This window comes from Astatotilapia calliptera, chromosome 5 (genome assembly GCF_900246225.1).
Source record: "Astatotilapia calliptera chromosome 5, fAstCal1.2, whole genome shotgun sequence".
NCBI lineage: Eukaryota > Metazoa > Chordata > Actinopteri > Cichliformes > Cichlidae > Astatotilapia > Astatotilapia calliptera.
This window is the reverse complement of record NC_039306.1, coordinates 36,618,474-36,641,215: the sequence shown is the minus strand read 5'-3', so window position 1 is coordinate 36,641,215 and position 22,742 is coordinate 36,618,474. Positions and strand designations below refer to the sequence as shown.

The 22,742-nt window shown below is 41.9% G+C and overlaps 1 protein-coding gene across 8 annotated transcripts in view; it reads right to left on the bottom strand.

Moving 5' to 3' along the window:
- LOC113023063 (calcium-dependent secretion activator 1) overlaps window positions 1-22,742 on the bottom strand; it is a 361,073-nt gene that overhangs the window by 222,490 nt on the left and 115,841 nt on the right. For all 8 annotated transcript variants that reach the window (XR_003272492.1, XM_026169138.1, XM_026169133.1 and 5 more), the window contains 3 exons: window positions 21,507-21,628; window positions 12,027-12,138; window positions 11,800-11,939 (listed from right to left, as the gene is read on the bottom strand). Coding sequence is in view for 7 of the 8 variants with exons in the window: in XM_026169138.1 (XP_026024923.1) it covers window positions 11,800-11,939; window positions 12,027-12,138; window positions 21,507-21,628 (374 nt within the window). In the remaining variant the exon portion in view is untranslated. The remainder of the gene's footprint in view (window positions 1-11,799; window positions 11,940-12,026; window positions 12,139-21,506; window positions 21,629-22,742) is intronic.

Here is a 22,742-nt window from a genome sequence, read left to right as displayed (position 1 = left end):
CACTTCCACACACGACTGCTGCCCCAGCCATGACACCCTCAGAGATCTTTGGTCATTTGCAAAAGACTCACTCTAAAACGTAATGCTTTTACTGCTTATACCCAATTTTGGTGACAATAAAGACGATCTCGATTCTGGTTCTAAGTGGATCAAAGCTGCTTTATTTTTTGTTTGTTTTTTAAGTTCCAATCAGCTCATTTTTCAGGGGTTATTTGGGGTGGGGGGTTGTACTGAAAGCAGTGTGTCACTGGTAAAGGACTACCTTAATATTCACTCACTTGTTGTTGTTTTTTTGCTATAACTCATCCATGTGGACCCTTTTCCTCACATCCATTGCCAGTTTAGAAAGACCATTCAATCTAACATGTATGTCATTTAAAGGACGATGGAGGGAACACGTGGAGGCACAGGGCTAACATGTGAACTCAAATCAGAAAGGCTCCAGCAAATAATTAAAGCAGGAAGCTTCATGCTGTGAAGGAACAGTGCTGAGCACTACATCATCCTTCCAGGTAAACACTGATCAGCTACAACTTCTCGTGGTGACACACCTGTTGCAACTTGCTGTTGGTGTTCTGATAAAGTATTTTATCACTTCATCTTTTTAATGTTCTTTCTATTGCTGTTAGAGTTGTATTGTTTATTGTCATTTATGCTTAGAAATATTTAACCATATATGCTTAGAGGTGTATAATCGATTGTGTAGTGATAGGATGTGTGATCCTTAGTTGTCTGCAAAGACTTTGTGTGCATTCCAGAGCATTCTGGCATTAACACCCACATTCTGGGAGCATGGGAGAGGTCGTACCTTCTCTTATTGTTTTATGGTAGGATAAACGTATCTATATCTTTTTTGGGTTAAGTGCCTTTTGTTTAGATGAACTGCTGGACTTCTAGACCAGCAGGTTTACGGAAGTCATTTATGGGGTCACACTCTGAACCCCCCCCCCCCCCCCCACACACACACACACACACAAACACACACACAGACAAGGTATTCTTTGTTCACATGTATACCTATGTAAGATGTTATATGTTAATGAACCTATGTATATTCATGTAACCAGAGATGGGCAGTAACGCGTTACTGTAATCTGATTACTTTTTTCAAGTAACAAGTAAAGTAAGGGATTACTATTGCAAAAACGGTAATTAGATTACCGTTACTTTCCCGTAGGAACTAAAACCGTGATTTTTTGCGAGAACGTCTCATGACAGTGACGTAAGCGAGTGCGCCGTTAGTGACAACAGCTGTGTCCAGATCAACAATGGATCACATATCGAGTGCAGGAGAGAGTATGAGCGTGCAGCGTTTAAAGCGTGGAAGTACTGACCTTACTTTGAGTTTGATTCCATAAAAAGTGACAAAAACATTAGTGTCCGCTGTGCGTGGGAAGAAAACTTCTTTTTACAGCAAAAAAACCCCTAAACTTCCAACAAGCACCGAGTAGCTACGACGTAATGGGAAACTCACAGAGAAACTCGCGGATTCTTCCACTGACCGCGGCACACCTGCACCAGGGTAAACCTCCGCCTGACGCAGTGCTGCTTTACAGGTGAAAATAGAGCAACAGGACCGCTAGTCTTTGACTTTATTTATTTTCTGCTGTGTTTTACTTGCATCTATTTGAAAGAGTGAGTGTAAACACAAAAAATATTTTATTTTATGTGCTGGAATGTGCAGAAAATAGCTTTAAATGTTAAACTAATTTCTTCAAGTCAGAGAATGTTGCATATAATTACATTTTTGCTTGATGCATAAAGTTAAAAGATTAAAACTGATAAAACAAGTTTTAAAAAGAGACTTTTCCATTTGATTACATTTTATATGATGGATTATGTAGAAAAAGTAGAATTAGGCTGAAAGATCTATCGCTTTATTACCTCTTCAGGTTGTAAATCGTGTTTTAAAAAGTAACTAAGTAACTAAGTAATTAATTACTTTTGAAAATAAGTAATCAGTAAAGTAACGGGATTACTTTTGGGGGAAGTAATCAGTAATTAGTTACTGATTACTTTTTTCAAGTAACTTGACCAACACTGCTTGTCACCACAATAAAAGGAGTGCTATGGGGAACCTGGCTGAGAGTCTGACGGAGGTCAAGTGGGTGGAACGACACTTGGCTGCAGGCAGGTCTCCCTCATGCATGAGTAACACGAAGAACTTTGCCTACTTGGTGTTCAATGCTTTTGCTGTGTAGTTAAACTGTCTCGTTCCAGCGGTGGGCCTGTGCTAGACAGACCCAACAATTGCAATCCACTACTATACTGCTAGCTGATATTTTAAGCTTGATAAATTATAATCATTCATAAAGCGACTTATTTCACATTGTAAAATCCTCAGTTAATGATAATTAATTAACCCAACACAAAACTATTGCAAACAAACCTGTTGTTGCAATAGCCAGCTAGACTGCTGTAGGCTGTGTGGGCTAGGTGGTGTTTAGAAAACAGGATGGGCTTCATAAATATTTGGAAACCTTTACGGAGGAAACCTGGTGCAAAAAATAAAGATTTATCTATGTTTACGTGCCCCACCCTCCCTCCCTCCCTCCTTGTTCTCAATTCTTTAACTTCTTCACTCCTAATTAGTACACGGGGATCTGCCAGGCCCGGGAGCCGTCGCCAGTCCCCTTCGAGGCCTTCCCCAAACCGCAGCTCAATTCATGTCCAAGCATCATCTTTACCTACTAAAACGCTGTCAAACCTAAAATGAGGACGTGGGCCCAGCTGGTAAATAGGAGGTTACTGGAACTGCAGAAGAGAGCTGAGCAGGAAACCCGGCAGCTGGAAATCTCCACAAGCAGTCAATAGAAAAGAAATTGAAATAAATTATCACTGTTATCGTAATATTATATACGTCCCAGGTCCTTGTTGTTACAGTGGTGCCAAAAAACCAGTACAGCCAGTGGAGGTACTGGCAAAGATGCTGGTAGAGCAAGCTGCCATGCACCAGGAGAAGGCAGCAGTGTACCAAGATCAGCTCAGCTTGGTACAGGGCCAGTCCAAACGCCAGACAACAGTGTTGGAGGACCTGGTTGTTTAGCCTGCGCTTGGAAGCTGAGTGACGTGGCAGCCAAGAGAGGCAGGCTCGGCTGCTGGACATACACAAATATCCCATAGTGCCACTTGAAATGATATAAGATTGCGTTCACGATCAATAGAGACTTGTAGTGTTTGTGCTGCACTCAGTGGTTGTCCAACTCTGACTCTGGGGAGGAGGAGACATCGGGGGCTTCTCGGGAAGTCCAGTGATTTACTCCAGTGAAGATTTCGCTCTAGGGCAGTCTTGGGACAACACTCAGTGCTTTGAACAGGCGATCGATAGTTCAACAATCAACAGTTGAACAGTAGACCCTGATGTAGCACTGACATACCTGCATTTTGTGTTGATTAGAGACAGACTCTATTAAGTGAGTCGTAAAAGTCACACAGAAAAGGAAAAGACCCAGTTGTTGGTGCCAAAAAGCCACCAGCAAATGATTTTCCAGGTGGATTCCTTTAACCCCATGGCAGGGATATGACAAAACTCTGGAGTGAATAATGGCCCAATTCTATTAGCTGGGCATCCAGGGGGATGTGTGCCAATAGTGTGTAATGCCCAGAGTGTCAGGCCATGAACCAACTAGCAATTCCAAGAGCACCTTTGTGCCTGTTACCATGCTGCCTTTCCAGGCCCAGAAACAGCAGCAGTGCCTGTACAAGAGAGACTCGGCTCGGACAATTTTCACTGGGAGATAAAGCGCTTGTATCGCTCACTTCTTCTAGCTCAAAGTTACCCTTTGGCAAGTGGGGGACATTGACCACAACATGGTGCCATCACACAGGTGAGGAGCCATAGAGGTATATCACCTTGTGTGGTGAAGAAAGATGGGTCTATACGGTTCTGCGTGGAGTACCACCAGCTGAACGAGGTTTGATGCTTATTCCATGGCCTGGGTTGACAAGCTCTTGGACCGGTTAGGCACTGCTCATATGTTCATAATGCTTTAACCAAGGGTTAGTGGCAGATTTCTCCACAGTATAAGGGAAAGACAACCTTCTCCACAGAGGCACAGATTGTTTTTAACAGACAACCTCATGCATTTGTAGTCACCATATTGTTGTTATCCCTTCTTTAACCTTCTAAACCTTTAAGATTTAATGAATATTCCTCATTTTCATCAATTACATAAAAAATGTTAATCGAGTGCTTTTTATTTTGCATCACGTAAGAACTGATGTTAGTGGAAATCTGGTACTTTTGAACCTGCTGTATTTCCCATAAAAGTGGCGATTGTACCTGATTGTTGTGCTAATGTTGCTATCACTACCTGCATTGCAGAGATTCAAGGAGTTAAGAACTCACATAAAATGGCATACACATCAGCCCCCCAAAATGCTCAAAATAATCATGATTTTACTCAAAGCATTCATGACACGTTTCCACATCAGGATGCAAATAAATATCCAGACAGACTGGCCTGATCTTGGCTGGTTCTGTGCTTGCCCCAGATATTTATACTTTACATTCTGTATTTTAAAGGGTGGGCAACTGTCCTGTTTATCAGCTGTCCCCAACCCCTGGGCTATGGACCAGTACCAGTCTGTGAGTCGTTTGGTACCGGGCTGCGAGAGTTAAGGCCCGGGTGTGAAATTTATGGTTTTCAGGGGTTTTATCGTCAACTCGGTTTCCCTGGGTCTTTCCCGTGTTGTAGTTGTGCGTCTTATTTATTACCATAGCGACCAGAGAGCATTAAGGGGCAGAGAGGAGGATGTTACTCTCAGTGTTGTTGGCGCACTTCAGGAGCACGCTGCTATTAAAGGTACACAATTACATAGTGAATTCACGTTTATTATTATATTTACAAAATACGACAGTTTTTGTCTTGGTCGTATCATTTTATTTTGTTGCATTTATCTGTAACACCTTAAAGGCTGGTCCGTGAAAATATTGTCTAACATTAAACCGATCTGTGGCACAAAAAGGGTTGGGGACCTGTATATGGCATTCTATTGAATCTTTCCCAGCAGAGCTTATTCATTCAAACCCAGTCACCAGTCTGCTGCAGGAAAGTTTTGTTTTTGTCTTACTTACTATATTTAGTTGTACTATTGAGAAATATAGTAAATGATGAACTGACTGGTTCTTACAGAGCACTTTACTACTCAGAAAAGCAGACAAGTCCATGTATTCTACCAGAGAACTTAAAGCACTATATACAGTTTGGTGGGGGTGTGGTCTGCAGAGGAGCAGTGGGTTCAGTGGGCAATGCCAGAAGGCTGGCAGAGCAGCTGGGACTAATTGCTGTGATCAGTCCTGCCTATTTAGTTGCAACCTGGAATGTCTTATGCTGGGCTCACACTGTGCGATTTTTGGCCCATTTTGAGCCGATTTTTGAGTCGTGCGACCGTTTTGGCGATCGGCCCGGTTTTGGCCTTCATCGTGCGTCGTGCATTGTGTAGTATACGTGGGGTAACAAGACGCGATTAACACCTCACGACCAGCTCCCGATCATCAATCGCTTGGTCGGGAGGATTTCAAATCCTCGCGACCGTCGTGAGGGTGTCACCGCAGTTTGTCACACTGCGCACGCGCAAACACAAATGTCAGTGAAAAAGACGGAGCAGCACAGCAGTGCAGCGTGTGATCTGGACACAAGCGACGGAGGCACAACTTGTAGAACTTTGGAAAGCTCATCCGAGCCTTTTCAATGTGGCCTCACAAAATTATCACGACCACAACAACCGTGAAAATAGTTGGATTTACACTGCTGCTCAATCACAGCTGATCATGTTTTTCATTAGCAAATTAGCAAAGTTGGTGGTGGCGGTGTGTCTGTGTGAGTGAAAGACAGAGAGGGAGAGCGAGCGACAGAATTTCTGTTATAACCTTAATGTTATGGACGCACAGTGTGAGCACTCAGGTCGCATCAGAGCATCGGGCGGTATAGTGTGAGACCCTGCATCGTGACCTATGAACTTCTAACCCCTGCGAGTCAATCGTACAGTTTGAGCAGGAGCTGAATCGCGCGACTGAAAAAATCGCACAGTGTAAGCCCAGCATTATTTACAACTGTTTTTGAAGAAAAAGTTATAAATAAAATTTAACCAGCCCATTAACATATATATGTTTGAGTTCTTCGTGTCACATCAAGCTTGCCTCATTCAACCGTCAACCATGGCGCCAAGCTGCTGTTTCTTTGAGAGGTAAGACCACTTTTTTCTTTGACTATGTTGTGTAGTATCTACATGTTGAGCATGGTTATATTTTGCGTTTGTCTTACGAGACATGTTATATAGTTTGCGTATGCTTGTGCTACATTAGTTTTACTGGATCCTGGACAAGTTAGATATGTGTGCTTTCATCCTGCCAAACCCTGCCATCGTAACACGGGAACCGTGAGACCACTACACAGGTGGTGTGTATAGGTATACACTGTAGGGATGGGTATTGTTTAGGTTTTATCCGATACCGGTACCCATCCCTAATACACTGTGTTCGAGATTTTTGGTAACAGATGAAGTAAGCCCCTCACAGAGCAAACCTGGGCTTAAGGTGAAACATAATATTACAAGGGATGAGATTTAGTGTGCCTGTTTATCTCAGGCTATTGTCAACAACTATTAACTGCTTATATGTTAACATGCTTATTTTTGTGGAATGTGTAAGAAACATTTTTATTGTTTTTGTTTATTTTATTAAGGGATTAGCTACAGGCGTTCATGGGGTTATTTTTTCAAGGGGTTGTTTTTTTCATTTGCTTTCTTGGGATTCCTCTACTGTAAACCAAGAGTCTCAATTATCGAATAGGATAGGATAGCAAGAAGTGACATTTAAAATCTAAAAAGTCGAGGGTGAAAGCCACTGTGACAACATTGTTATGCGCTGTCAGTAATCTGTATTATATAAAAATGGTCTGTAAATAAAGCATGTTTCAACATAGTTATAAATTAGAGTTTGTTAAATCACACACTCAAATTTTTAAATAAAATTATTCACGGCACATGAGTGGACAGACAAAGGAGGTCGACAGACCTGGTGATAATTGCTTCTACACTGTAAAATGTAATATTGTGTTTAATTAAAAATATTAAATAGGCTGAGCTCAGTTTTTATCAATTTGTTATTAGAACTCGATTTAAATAAGTTACCAGTACTTTTTATGCAAAAACGCTGATAAACTTGTTTTAAATTAGAAAAACTAAGGCCCTTTCTCAATTCTCAAGTATGCGAGTCTGTACTCCCGAACGCACGGGAGTACAGACTTTGTTTTACGATTTGTACAATTGGAACACCAGCGTACTTGATGATGTCACAGGTCCGGAGTTTTTACTGCCGTCCCCTCTTAATTGTGTGCATTGTAAAGGTAATTGCAATACATGCTAAAAATAAGGGTAAGTTACGAATGCAATGTATATTTTGCGGACTATTAAAGACAAACAATTGTTTCCATGTTAAAATGTTTGCAATTCAAGTTTTTGCCCATACACTGGTAAAAGAACTGTTGACAGTGGCAAGTGTTAAATGGTTACCGTTGTGCTGCTGCAAAAAACTGAAAGCTGACAACCTGTTTTATTGTTAGACCATAATGTTGGCATGTTTTATTAAAGTTTTATTTGGGATGGTAATATAATTTTGTTTGATTGCTAATATCAGTGCATTATTTTTTATTGTTATTATTACATTTTATTTTTTTTTAATTGTGGCGGTTGAGGTGGACGCTTCACTTTTCACTGTTAAAGGAAAGCACTTCATTGGCGTTGTGTTACTGGACTGACCCTAAGCAATCATTGCAAATAGCAACGTTGCTATCCATTTTAGACACTTAAAAAAAAAGCACTCCACAGACCTTACTAGCATCACATGTGCATAACTCAGGTGTCATCTTATCAATGTGTTATCTGGTCTTCAATGTTTTTTCTTCTACAGACATTAGACATTTAATTGAAAGTCTTGATGTTGCATCTGTCTACATAGTGTTAGTTACTAACCATAATGGTAAGTGACCTGTATTTATATAGCGCTTTATTAGTCCCTAAGGACCCCAAAGTGCTTTATATATCCAGTCATCCACCCATTCACACACTAATGAGCCGTTGTGTTTTGTTTTGGACTTGGTTTACACAAATGCTCACTGAATGTCAATTCAGTTCAATAAAACTTTATTGATCCTGAAGCAATGTTCCCTCTAATGTTTCATGTGTCTGAGCGAACACACAAACTCCCTGAGCGTCCCTTGGACCACTGTGAGTGACATCAGGCGTGTGCACTGTGGTCACGCCAGCATCTAATCCATCCAATTTACATGGTTTATTAAAATAATCAAATTACAGCATTTACATTTATGTTAGACTACTTTTAATTAACTGCTTTAGCCCACTTACAATGAAAATGTAAAAAAATCTGTTTCATGACCTGTGTAGTATGTTAACACACTAACTAACACTAACATGGAAGTAAAAATAACTTGAACTCCAATTTTAAAAACACAACTTTCTTTCTTTCTTTTTTAATAAAGCTCTGACTTGTATTATGAGTCTGTGGTCTGGGAGAGAGTCTGTAACTCTCTGTCTGCAAAATACTATAATGACCAATGTTGGGCAATTAATTATATAGTTACTTCTTCAAAAAAGTAACTGAGTTATGCAAACAAAGTTTTTTGCAGCTGTTTACCTGAACAAGCAGTCAAAGTGTTTTTAAACAAACATTTCAAACTATTTACAGAACAATCAGCTGCTCTGCATCAAATTATTTGAGCTGCTTCAAAGAATATTTTCTGTCCACTATGAGATGAAGGAGAACAACAGCCTGATACCTGCAGGCCTGACAGCAGCAGATGTATCACTGCTGTAACACCTGTAACACTCAGCAGGCGCCTCATTGTTCTGACACACAACAAAACTATTGACTACACTACACACTAACTACACACTAACTACACACTAACTACACAAGACAACACACTAACTTTAGACTCCAAACACGCTAAACGTCTCAAATCTCTCACATCTCAAACACGCCGTCACTCCTAAAACTTCCCCCTTCCTAAACGACTAAATGCCATGTTGCCATATCATTTTTTGATTGGTCGACATGGTACATTTTTCCACCAATAGGAAAGGCTGAGGGAGGGGGGCTGTTTTTGCTCACAGGCTTTTGAGCGTTTTCCTTATAAAACGCCATTTTTACCGTTTCTTCCCGCAGTAAATATAAACAACGACAGTATTCAGGAAGAAAACCAAACATTGCAGATATTTTATCATAACTCTGGTTTTACGTGGCCGATCAACACAATTTAAAAACTGGTATAAAGTCCTCACAGTTGTTCCGTCTGTCCTGCTCACATCTCCAATGGTTGTACACGTTGTCATTAACGTGGCTTAACTCCTCATCAGACGCTTTGCTCGCTAAAACACCGGTGTCGGCACATAAGGACGCTGTCATAGGCTGTCAACCACGTTGATATACGAATGTGAATCGCGTGATTGGCTGGACTATGGGATAAGGTGGCATCGTTCTAAACACATACAGGAGCAGCCAGTCACTGACTAACACTGCAAAACAGAATTGTTAACGTATTTATTTTAATTTCAATTCAGGTTAGATTTTTTTTTTGTGTGCAACGCAGATTTTCTGTGCGCAGAGACGTGCCAGCAGTGCGCAATTGTGCACGCGCGCAGCTTAGAGGGAACGTTGTCCTGAAGGTTGACCTTCAGGATATGTTGGCAATAAAGGAAATTTTAAAAAAATAAGTTGGATGTACTTAATTCATTTGTGTGGATCCTGTTGACAAAATAGATTTATGTAAAACTAATTAGTAAAGCACAAGGTAGCTGAAAATATAATATTTGAATTAATCTAACTTAAACATTTTACTGCTACAAATAAGAGAGATGTGTTTAAAAAAACTAATCTAAACTATCTAACCTGAAAATATATAATTTATGTTGATACAACATAACTTGATTTAGGCAGTCTTATATATCTCTTGTTAATCCTAAGTAGTTTTTTAAAATTAAATTACCTAAAGATTTTTGCTTTAAACTAACACAATACAATTTCGTGGAACCTGTTGACAAAATAATTTTAATTAAAGTCAACGTTTCATTTTTTCTTTTTGAGTGAACTTGTTTTCATTGCCTTTTTTTTTTTTTTTTTACTAATACACTTTTTATAACAAATTGAAATATTTTTTTCTTTAATTAAAAGTATATGAAAGATTAAACAAAACTAAAAGGCAGAATTTGAATGAGCGGTTTTAATACAGTAACTGCAACTAAAATACTATAATTAGAGTACAAGATACAACAGTAGTAATAGATAAATAAATTTAAGTAGCGAGAAATAATTGTCTTTAAGTTTTAGCTATTTTTTAAAAATTAGACTCCAGGAAATAAATAATTTATGTGAATTAATGATTTTGAGTAAAGTAAACTTAGTTTTTCTACTTCATCGGTTTCTGCGTTGATACAAATTCACGTTGTACAAAAACTTAAATGGTTTAAGGCTAACTAGTTTGGGCTCATAGCACATTCAAGTAATTTCAGCCTGAAAGTTTTTATTTCTAATGGGGGTCATAATAGAGTGTGATATTTCAGGTCCTGTGTGGATCTGCACATAGTCACATTCAGTGGTAGCAATAACCAGTAACCACAAGAGGGAAGCAAAAGATTATCTTTTGGACAAAGCACCCTAGTGGCTCATCAATTACACACCCAAATATTAAGTGTATCACACTCTAAATTAACTCTACAAGGGTTATTTAGAATTAACATTTTACCACCTGATTAAGATCAGATATACAGTTAAAAAATAATCATAAAATTGGGTTGTAAAGACTTAGAAATAATGAAATAACCATCAATATTAGGGAAGTTACACTTCAGCATGTGACGTAACAGATCCAAATGCTTACCTCCGGCACGTTTTAAAAATATAAAATTAACAATAAATTAATTAACAATACATTTCTGTTTCCCAAGTTTTTAAACTTAGAACTTCTTCTATTTACGTTTTCTATTTAAATACCTTTGGGTAATTTGATGTTTAGCAAAGCCTCTCATTCAATAAGCTCTTAATACACTCATCTTCATCAGTATTTGAACACTAAGAAAAAATGTTGTAATTTTGCCTATGGAACACAGTAGATCTTAAATTGAACAAGAAAGATATAATAGAAGAGCAGACACTAAAGGTGGCTGCGGTAAACACCTGACAACGCATCTCAAGGTGGGAAATATAGGATTTGCTAAAAAAAATCCCACCTTGTGTGAAGTAACTCATGACTAACTGAGAAAAAATACTCCCATAAACAATGTTTCCTGTGATTTGTAGTCAGAAGTGGCGAGTACATCTCTTAATAACTAAAAGCTTGCTGTACTCTATCTTTGCCTCCAGTACTATTGTAAGGAAATTGGAGTCATTTTAACAAGGACTTTGCCTTTAACTTGTACATTAAACAAATCTTGACTGGTTTCTTTATAGGCGCAATATTGTCAAAATTGGAAGCATCCTGTCTCAGAACCCACTTAGCCCATGTATTTTATATTTCTATATACTCATTCTTTTGTACTTTATTGCTCTAAAAACTGAAAAACTCCCTGAAAAACTTACACTTTATCCAAAATACTGATAGAGACTAAAAGGAGAGATCACATTTCTCCTTAATAGCTTTTCCAGAACCGGTCTGCTGAAATTATTCTGATGTACAAACTAAAACAGTAACTATTTTAAAGCAGCTACAGTTTTACACTGAACCATGATAACTCAAGTAGCTTTATATTGCCACAAGAATGTTTAATCTCACAGTAACTTACCCACAATGCTTCATGTTCTGTGGTTTGTCCATGCGAATGGCCAGTTTGATCTTGAGGTCACTGTCTGAGCAGCCTTTACACACTGTCATCTTATGGAGTTCAGACTGCTTAGGACTGTTGGGAGTCGGGTGGAGAACAACCTGGGAGTGTTCCCACCATTAATGTATATGTTGTATACAAGTTATACAAAGGCAAAGTGACCAAAATGAAGCAGAATGATTTCTTACCCTCCCCAGCTCCTTATCTTCCAGAGCTAACACTCCTGTGCTCTCAGTATACAGCTTCACCTTCACAGCAGGCAGTGGCTGAGTGGTGGTGAAGTCGCCCTGGGTACCCCAACTGCACACCAACACAAATATAGACACAACCACATATAAACAAAGAAAGACTGTTAAACATTATTATGACTCCTGAACTACCAGTTAAGCCTTGAAAGTTGTGTAAGTCTATGTTTGCTGGTGAGAAGCAGGGAGATGGGTGCTTTTGGACTATGGGAGGTACAACAATAGAAACTTTCATAGCGTAATGTACTCAAAATGTAACAACAGTGCAAAACACAGCTCTAACAGGCTGTCACAGTCACACAGTCACTTGACTGTCACTATACTGTAATGTGACAGTCAAGTTTTTGTCACATGCTTTCATTGTCTTCGTCTTCCTTTCACTCCTCAACCGAGTGAAAGGAGATGGCCCCGCCCCTCCCTGAGCCTGGTTCTGCTGGAGGTTTCTTTCTCTTAAAAGGGAGTTTTTCCTTCCTACTTTTGCTAAAGCGCGTGCTAATAGTGGGTCATATGGTTGTTGGGGTTTTCCTCGTTTTCTTTGTATTCTTTGTATTATTAACTATATCTATCTAATAGACTCAAATTTGTTCACGCAAAAGGAGAGTCTTCTTCACACACTGAGGTTAATTATGGAGTTCCACAGGGTTCAGGGCTAGGACCAATTCTGTTTACATTATACATGCTTCCCTTTGGCAGTATCATCAGAAGACATTGCATACTTTTTCACTGCTATTCTGATGACACCCAGATCTATGAGCTCAGTTTGGATTCGGGAGACAGACACTATCTCTGCTTCCAAGATTAGGCTTCAAACTTTCCTCTTTGATAAAGCATATAGTTAGGGCTGGACCAGGTGACCCTGAATCCTCCCTTAGTTATGCTGCAATAGACGTAGGCTGCCGGGGGATTCCCATGATGCATTGAGTTTTTCCTTTCCAGTCACCTTTTTCACTCACTATGTGTTAACAGACCTCTCTGCATTGAATCATATCTGTTATTAACCTCTGTCTCTCTTCCACAGCATGTCTTTTATCCAGTCTTCCTTCTCTCTCCCCAACCAATCACAGCAGATGGCCCCGCCCCTCCCTGAGCCTGGTTCTGCCGGAGGTTTCTTCCTGTTAAAAGGGAGTTTTTCCCTTTTAACACTGTCACCAAAGTGCTGCTCATAGGGGGTCATATGATTGTTGGGTTTTTTTTCTCTGAATGCATTATCGTAGGGTCTACCTTACACTATAAGGCATCTTAAGGTCTTGATGTTGTTGTGATTTTGTGCTGTATAAATAAAATTGAATTGAATTATAAATCTTAACTTGTTTGATCTGCTGCTCACCACAAACAAGCACAATCAGAATCAGAATCAGAATACTTTATTGATCCCTGGGGGAAATTATTTTTTTGTTACAGTGCTCCATTATAAACAAACATTAACAAGACAGACAATACGCTAACTAAGAATAGTACTATATATATATATATATATATATATATATATATATATATATATATATATATATACACACATACATACATAAAGTCGCTTATTATTAAATAGCTGAAAAAGAAACATGTGTAGTTGTAGCAGTAGCCAGTGTGTTAAGTGGATGCGTTTTACAGGGAGATGGCCACGGGCAGGAAATCCTGAGCATTTTCTGGCAGATGTTGAAGGACCTCAGTCGCCTCAAAAAATAGAGACGACTCTGGCCCTTCCTGTAAAGTGCTGTGGTGTTTTTAGCCCAGTCCAGTTTATTGTCAATGTGTACTCCAAGGTATTTATAGTCCTCCACAATGTCAACACTGACCCCCTGGATTGAAACAGGGGTCAAGTGTTTCCTGGTCTTCCTGAAGTCCACAATCAGTTCCTTGGTCTTTGCCACGTTGAGCTGCAGATGATTCTGCTCACACCACGTGACAAAGGAGTCGACCACAGCCCGGTACTCTGTCTCATCATCCCTGCTGATGCATCCAACCACCGCAGAGTCATCAGAAAACTTCTGAAGATGGAGGTCTCTGTGCAGTGGCTGAAGTCTGTGGTGTAGAGGGTGAAGAGGAAGGGGGAGAGGACAGTCCCCTGTGGTGCCCCTGTGTTGCTAATCACCTTGTCAGACACACACTGTGGGAGACGTACATATTGTGGTCTTCCTGTCAGGTAATCAACAATCCAGGACACCAGAGAAGCATCCACCTGCATCGCTGCTAACTTATCACCCAGGAGGGTCGGCCTGATGGTGTTGAAAGCACTGGAAAAGTCAAAAAACATGACCCTCACAGTGCTCGCCGGCTGGTCCAGATGGGTGTAGACACGATTGAGCAGGTAGATGATGGCGTCCTCTGTTCCGAGACGAGGCTGATAAGCGAACTGAAGGGGATCCAGGTGTGGTCTTACTATGGGTCGCAGCTGGTCCAGGATGAGCCTTTCCAGGGTCTTCATGATGTGGGAGGTCAGTGCCACGGGCCTGTAATCCTGGGGGCCACTGGGACGTGGCGTCTTTGGTACAGGGACGAGGCATGATGTCTTCCACATCACTGGGACCCTCTGCAGACTCAGACTCAGCATAAACAGTTTATGAAAGACTCCACACAGCTGGGGGGCACAGGTCTTGAGGACAAGGGGACTCACTCCGTCTGGTCCGGCAGACTTGCCTGAGTGAAGTCTCCTCATTTGCATCTCAACCTGGTATTGAGTGAAGGTGATGGGTGGGGGAGGGGTGTCAGGAATCTCACAGGAGGCAACATGTGAAGAGAGAGGCTGGCACAGTGGTGTGGCTCTGGATTCCAGGCTGACTACAGGTGAGGTTGTGGGGGTGGGAGCAGACACTGTGGTGTCGAATCTATTGAAAAACAGATTCAACTCGTAGGCTCTGTTCTCACCTCCCTCAGCTCCCCTGCTGTTGGTTGGCCTGAATCCAGTGATGGTCTTCATGCCCCTCCACACCTCTCTCATGCTGTTCTGCTGGAGTTTCCACTCCAGCTTCCTCCTGTAATTGTCCTTAGCCTCTCTGATCTTGTCCTTTAGTAACACCTGAATCTTCCTCACCTCCTCTTTGTTGCCCCCTCTGAAAGCCCTCTTCTTGTTGTTGAGGAGGGCTTTGATGTCCTTAGTCACCCACGGCTTGTTATTTGGGTAACAATGAACAGTCTGAGCTGGAACAATGGAGTCGGTGCAGAAAGTTATGTAGTCTGTGATACACTCAGTAAGCCCATTGATGTCCTCGGCGTGAGGCTCACAGAGTGTTTCCCAATCGGTCACCTCGAAACAGCCCTGTAGTTCCGCTATTGCCTCCTCTGACCACCTCCTGACAGTCCTGGTGGTCACAGGTTCCCTCCTCACAATTGGCACATAGCGGGGGGTGAGGTAAATCAGGTTATGATCTGACCTACCAAGTGGGGGGAGGGAGGAGGAGCTGTATGCATCCTTGACATTAGCATCTAGAATTTTTTCTCCTCTGGTCGGACAGTCCACATATTGTCTGAATGTTGGTGTATTGTCCAGTGATACATGGTTGAAGTCACCAGAGATTATAATAAAGGCTACACTCTCAGTATTCCCTCTGACTCCGTACCAGTGCTGAGAGCTCGTCGATTTTATTCGATAACGATCGCACATTTCCCATTACGATAGACGGCAGACACGGTTTATACCTCCTCCTCGCTTCAAGCCTCCGACCCTAACTCTAATTCTGAAAACACAACTTTATTATTATTATTATTATTTTTTGTTCTGACTTGTATTATGAGTATGAGTCTGTGGTCTGGGAGAGAGTCCTGTAACTCTCTGCCTGCAAAGTACTATAATGACCAATGTTGGGCAATTAATTATATAGTTACTTCTTCAAAAAAGTAACTGAGTTTTGCAAACAACAAAGTTTTTGCTGAAGGGGATCCAGATGTGGTCTTACTATGGGTCGCAGCTGGTCCAGGATGAGCCTTTCCAGGGTCTTCATGATGTGGGAGGTCAGTGCCACGGGCCTGTAATCCTGGGGGCCACTGGGACGTGGCGTCTTTGGTACAGGGATGAGGCATGATGTCTTCCACATCACTGGGACCCTCTGCAGACTCAGACTCAGCATAAACAGTTTATGAAAGACTCCACACAGCTGGAGGGCACAGGTCTTGAGGACGAGGGGACTCACTCCGTCTGGTCCAGCAGACTTGCCTGAGTGAAGTCTCCTCATTTGCTGGAGTTTCCACTCCAGCAGAACAGCATGAGAGAGGTGTGGAGGGGCATGAAGACCATCACTGGATTCAGGCCAACCAACAGCAGGGGAGCTGAGGGAGGTGAGAATAGGGCTTTGGAGCGTGATGTCACGGGGGTGGGCGTGGAAAGGATTTTGGCCCGATCCGCCATTTTGGGGGTCTAAGTAAGGAGCGAAAGCATAGCCATGGTTCGTACTTGCTGTGTGGTCGGCTGCAATGTTCGATCTTACGACCGGCACGGGAATAAGTTTGGATTGTCTTTTTATGCTTTCCCAACCTGGAAGCAACATGAAGGAGCTCATGTATCGGATATTACCAAACGAAGGCGTCTAGCCTGGATAGCAGCCGTGAGACGAGCTGATATCAAGTTCTGTTACGTCTCCAGATATCAGTTGGTGTGCTCAAGACATTTTCATTCCGGTAAGTTCTAAATATGTTCACATCACACTTTATAGCTGAATAATATCATCGTTGGTGGTCTCGGAAGTTATAGAAATTGCGATCAAACATAGAATGGAGTGACTTGATTGGTTGATGTAAAGACAATAAATGAAATCAGACAGGAAGGACACAAATTGGCGTTAATAATTTACCCGATTATCAATGTGTTAACTTGCATGTACTTTACAATTACGGGCATATAATATGATAACGATATTTTAGCAGTTCAATGATAAATGTATAACATTAATTATGGTGGGGGGTGGAAAATGGCTATTTCACTCGATGCACTCCAGCTGACTTACTTTGACGACGTACTCAGAGTTTGGCGGCTTGAAAATAGCCAAATCTTGCACCCAGCCATTTGTAAATTGGATGTGCGCCTCCAGTGACTTGTAATTACGAAACTGGTTCGCTGTGTAAGTGCTTACTCCACAAACAAGATACGTGAAGATATCGGGGTAGGACAGTGGCGGTAAGTCGTCTGGGTCTTTACTCCACTGCCGTATTTCATATGGGTCCAGATTTGCGATGCACTCTATTTTTTTCAAGTACCGCTGCTTCGCCTCTGGACGCAATCGGTCTCTATACCGTCCGTTTTCTCTTGAGCTGCTTTTAAGCATGTTTCTTGTCGTCGTCGTTCCAACACAGTGTGTTTGTTTTGATTCGTAGACCCCGAAAATGGAGCTGCGCTCCCACAGTGCATTGCGGCGTGACGTCAACTCCAAAGCCCTATAGAGCCTACGAGTTGAATCTGTTTTTCAATAGATTCGATACCACAGTGTCTGCTCCCACCCCCACAACCTCACCTGTAGTCAGCCTGGAATCCAGAGCCACACCACTGTGCCAGCCTCTCTCTTCACATGGCGCTGTTGCCTCCTGTGAGAGTCCTGACACCCCTCCCCCACCCATCACCTTCACTCAATACCAATACCTCAAAATGCAGCCAAGGCGTTTTTAAATCAACATTTCAAACTATTTACAGAACAATCAGCTGTTCAGCATCAAATCTGATGCCACACAAATTATTTGTGCCATTCCAAAAAATAATTTCTGTCCACTATGAGATGGAGAACAACAGCCTGATACCTGCAGGCCTGACAGCAGGACATGTATCACTCCAGATGTAATGTTAAAAAAAATTCTACCAACCGTTAACCATAATTCAATAACCCTATAAACATAATAACTGAATGCGCTTTTAACTCTTATTAGAATGAGATTTTATCCACTATGGTGCAAAGTTTTTAGATACTGCATTGATAAAGTACAAGAGATACAATCAGTGCTCTGTCAGTGTTTACTCAGCATTCAAGGACAGCAATATTTGCATAGCATTTTTACTGACATATAGTGCACATATGTTTTGGGCAAAAACATTTTTGAATATTGAAATACGAAAATTTTTAACATACAATTGGCAAATTAGCCAATGTAAAACTTTATCTGCCTGTTAAAAAAAGAAGATAATCTTCTCACAAACTGGTGTTTGATTTTGAAACAGGAAAAAAGTGGGGAAACAACTGAAAAGACTAACATTTGAATGATACCTGAAAGCAAGTAAATACTTTCTATGCTGCGTTATGATAAACTTTGGTAATATTGATAAAGAACAACACTGGCTGATGATGAAATACAGTCAGCTGGCATGGTGACACTGCTAGTATTAACCCTCTCAGGCTCAAATTTAACTTTTTGTTGCTAATGCACAAGTCCTAGCGGTACCTGCAGTGGTACTTCTGAGTAAAACAAACTCATAAAATATGTATGTAGAGTAATCAGGTTGTTGGTTTTTAACTGTTGCAAATCGGCAACGCCTGCCTTGAGAGGGTTAACCTGCGGGGCTGGACTGGGACAAAAAAAATCGGCCCGGGCATTTTGACTACAGACCGGCCCACCAGGTATTAAAGCCATAAAGCCTTTGAATGAAAACAAATGCTGTTGTGACAGTGATGTACAGTCTTGTTGGTATATGTATGATTTCTATACATTTTACCTCAAATAAAAACTTTGTTCGCAAGATTCAGATAATTATTTAATTAAAGCGAGACATTTTAAATGAGAATAAGAAAGAAAAGTATTTCTTTGTGCCCCCCTCTCCCTGTTAATGCCCTACCTGGCCCCCTGGCAAAACTGCTAGACTCGCCCCTGCACAGTTACGGTACCAGTTGTCAGCTATATAGAAAAGGATCTGGTTTCAATCCAGTTTCATGATTGAAGTAGCAACAGGAGAAGGAGGGGGAGAGAATGAGAGAAGAAGAGGCAGCTGTGCAGCGTAAACACACAGAATAAATCCAGCTTTGTGTCTTTTTCCATTCTAGCTAAAGTACGGGACAAACTGCGTCCCTACTCAGCTCAATACGTGTAATATTTTCTCTGAATGAGGGACCATTCTGTGTGTGTGTGTGTCCGGAAGGCTGGTTTACAGGCACCATTAGGCCAAGAGGAGTTCCCACACTGAAGCTAGCCACACCTGTAGCTCATCAGCCATCGCCAGCTGTAGCTGATTGCCTTCACCAGGAGCTGCGCTGTTTAACAGTGTGGCTGGGCTTCAGTTGGTGGTCGATAATTGAGTTAACCCCATTTGTACAGCCGTGGATAACTTTGATATTTGAAAAACCCTAGCTATCAGGAGATTGCCGAGTCATCAGAGTGTTCTGTTTGTCTACACTAGGAATCGGGAGCAGAGCGGTGTTTTCACTGGAGCAGAGCCTGGGTGTTTTTCGAGTTGTCACCTTTTACGATTTACAAACACAGGCACTATGTGGGGATTCAGGGAGAATCGCCACAGGAACCACAGTGCTGAGTTTCATAAATAGTTATTTTACATTTCATTGTAAATAAAATCGCTGTTCTTCATCAGAGTCCTCTGTTTGGGTCCTAGTTCTTTCCTGGAACTTCATGGTCTGCCACCGCAGTCCGTGACAGACTAATCCAGCCACAATGGACTCAGCGGGCTCTAACCTGCCAGAATGCTGTGAAGAGATGACGCAGATTTGTGAGCATGGAACATGGGCCCGTAGCTGGCTCTGGACCTCCAGAGAGTTTGCAACCAGAACTCCCAACTTTGTTACCTCTGTCCTCTGCAGAGAAATCAAGTGAACTTATTCAGCCATCAGTGTACTTCAAAAATGTTAACTCTGAGTCTGTTGTTCCAGAGTTGGGGAGCTCAGAGCACACAGCACGCAGAGCCAGGTGACTTTTTGGTCCGGTCAGGCCACATGGAGATGGAGATTCTGCCCAGGGCTTCCCCAGAGGCTGAACTTATGGCCTCTGGCACCTCTGGACCTCTTAGAGATTGTAAAGCCTGGTGTTCCACCCTCTGCTCCACCATCTGCAGCTGCCACACCACTCTCTACTCCACCATCTGCAGCTGCTACGCTGTCGCCTGGACCTGCTCAGTCTGAGCTGGAGGTTGCTGCATCGCCTGCATCTGATCTGCCCGAGTCCGAGGTCTACACGCTGGAGGGACCCGCTCTGCCCGAGTCGGAGGTCTGCATGCCAGAAGGACCTGCGCTGCTCGCACTAGGGGTCTGTGAGCTGCCTGCACCTGAGGACATCACGCCACCTGGTCCTGCTTCGTCTGGCCCTGTGTGCCAGCCATCTGCCAAACTGCCAGTGATTCTTCTGCCACATCCACGTCCAGGACGGCCTGCCCATCCACATCCCAGGTCACCTTCTATGCCATGTTGCCGCCACCAGACCCGCGGCAGGCCACCAGAGCTGCAATGTCGCTGCTGGATCCGCAGCAGGCCACCTGAACTGTTTCACCTGAACTACTTCCCTTCTGCAACTCCACAATCTCCCACTGCAGTCCATGACAAAACTCTCACTGAGGGAATGTGAAGAGCCATAGCCAGGAGCTGAGGGGAATGGACTTCAGCGTTAAGTACCTGTTTCCCAAAGAAATCGTGGAATGACAAAGGTCCTGTTCCCAATCCATATAAAGTTCATTCAAAGAGGCTCCAAAGCCATCATTACGGTTGATAAGCTGTATGTCAACAGGCAGCTTTATTGTGATCAGAACATACCTCTCTGACTGTAACGTTCCTGAGTCAGTTGATTTATATCCAGACAAAGACGTTTTTCTAGCTGCAATTCACTACACAGCCATACACCACAGACAGACACAAACGCAAACACAGACAAAAACGTCCAAGTCTCCATAAGATAAATCATATTATTAGGATTAAGAAAATATATGGTTTAGTTAAGTGTTAGCTATGACTAGTGAATATAATAATGAGGTTGTCTGTGAAGGTTCTCAGTCATCCAGGTCATCGTAGTCAAAGGAGCTTGCAAAGAAAAGCGTCTGGACTTCTTTAAGTTGCTTGAAGAAACTTTCACCTCTCATCCGAGAAGCTTCTTCAGTTCTAAGGTCAAATGGTGGAGAGTCCCAGATTTAAACCTAGTGGGAGTTTCCCCCCACACATGATCCTCTAATCGCCTGAGCCAACTGGGTGTGGGTCCCAATCAGCCAGAGTTTCAGGTGAGCCCAGGATGTGAGTGGGCGTTAAGGCCACAATGCCATAATGGCCATAATGAGTTGTAATGAAATACACCCTGAATTGATGTGCTTGTCTTGATGTGTTGATGATGATGATGACATTAGTCATAATGCCCAAAAAGTGTGTTTAGTGTAATGGAGGTCCTGTTTTTCTTTTCTTTTTTCCATGTCTATTCATTGTGTGTGTGTGTGTGTGTGTGTGTGTGTGTGTGTGTGTGTGTGTGTGTGTGTGTGTGTGTGTGTGTGTGTGTGTGTGTGTGTGTGTGTGCTCATTCTTTACATACATGGGTTTTGAGGCCTCAGCCTGATCTGTCTGCAGTTTATGTCCTCCCTCAACCTCCATGGTGCAGTAAACAATCCTGTTTGGAGCCAAAGACCTCAGACCCTGCACTTCCATTATCACCACCTACAACACAAACATGAAGAGGTTATTGATAAAGAGATCCTTTTAAAGCATTTACGTTATGCATGGACAGCAACTGCTAAAATACATTCAGCAGTAACTTATCCAGTAAAAAAATCTGTCTCTCTGTCTCTCTCTCTCTCTATATATATATATATATATATATATATATATATATATATATATATATATATATATAGATATATAGATATATAGATATAGATGTATAAAGGATAAGCGAAAGCGAATGGATGGATGGATGGAAGGATGGAGATATATGTATATATATGTCTGTATATATATATATTCATTAAGGGTGCAACGATACTCGTATCGATATTGAACCGTTCGATACAGTGCTTTCGGTTCGGTACACATATGTATGAACAATACAAAATTTTTAATTTATTTTATCAACTTTCCTTCTGACGATGCTGTCTGTGTTGAGCGCTCAGTGGATCTGCGCTCCACAGTGCAACCTAGGCGGAGTAAATGGTAAATAAATGGCCTGTATTTATATAGCGCTTTTACTAGTCCCTAAGGAACCCAAAGCGCTTTACATATCCAGTCATCCACCCATTCACACACTACAAGAGTAGTCGAACGCAGATTCACTGAGCGCAGGGCAAGCTAGCGAGACAGAAGTTGAGCTCTCCTTCCAACATGGCAAATTGAACCTCCCCCGTTACTTGTAACGCGTTACTGTAATCCGATTACTTTTTTCAAGTAACGAGTAAAGTAAGGGATTACTATTGCAAAAACGGTAATTAGATTACCGTTACTTTCCCGTAGGAACGCTGCGTTACTGCGTTACTAAAACCGTGATTTTTTGCGAGAATGTCTCACGACAGTGACGTAAGCGAGTGCGCCATTGGTGACAACAGCTGTGTGCAGATCAACAATGGATCACATATCGATTGTGGGAGAGAGTATGAGCGTGCAGCGTTTAAAGCGTGGAAGTGCTGACCTTACTTTGAGTTTGATTCCATAAAAAGTGACAAAAACATTAGTGTCCGCTTTGCATGGGAAGAAAACTTCTTTTTACAGCGAAAAAACCCCTAAACTTCCAAGCAAGCACCGAGTAGCTACGACGTGATGGGAAACTCACAGAGAAACT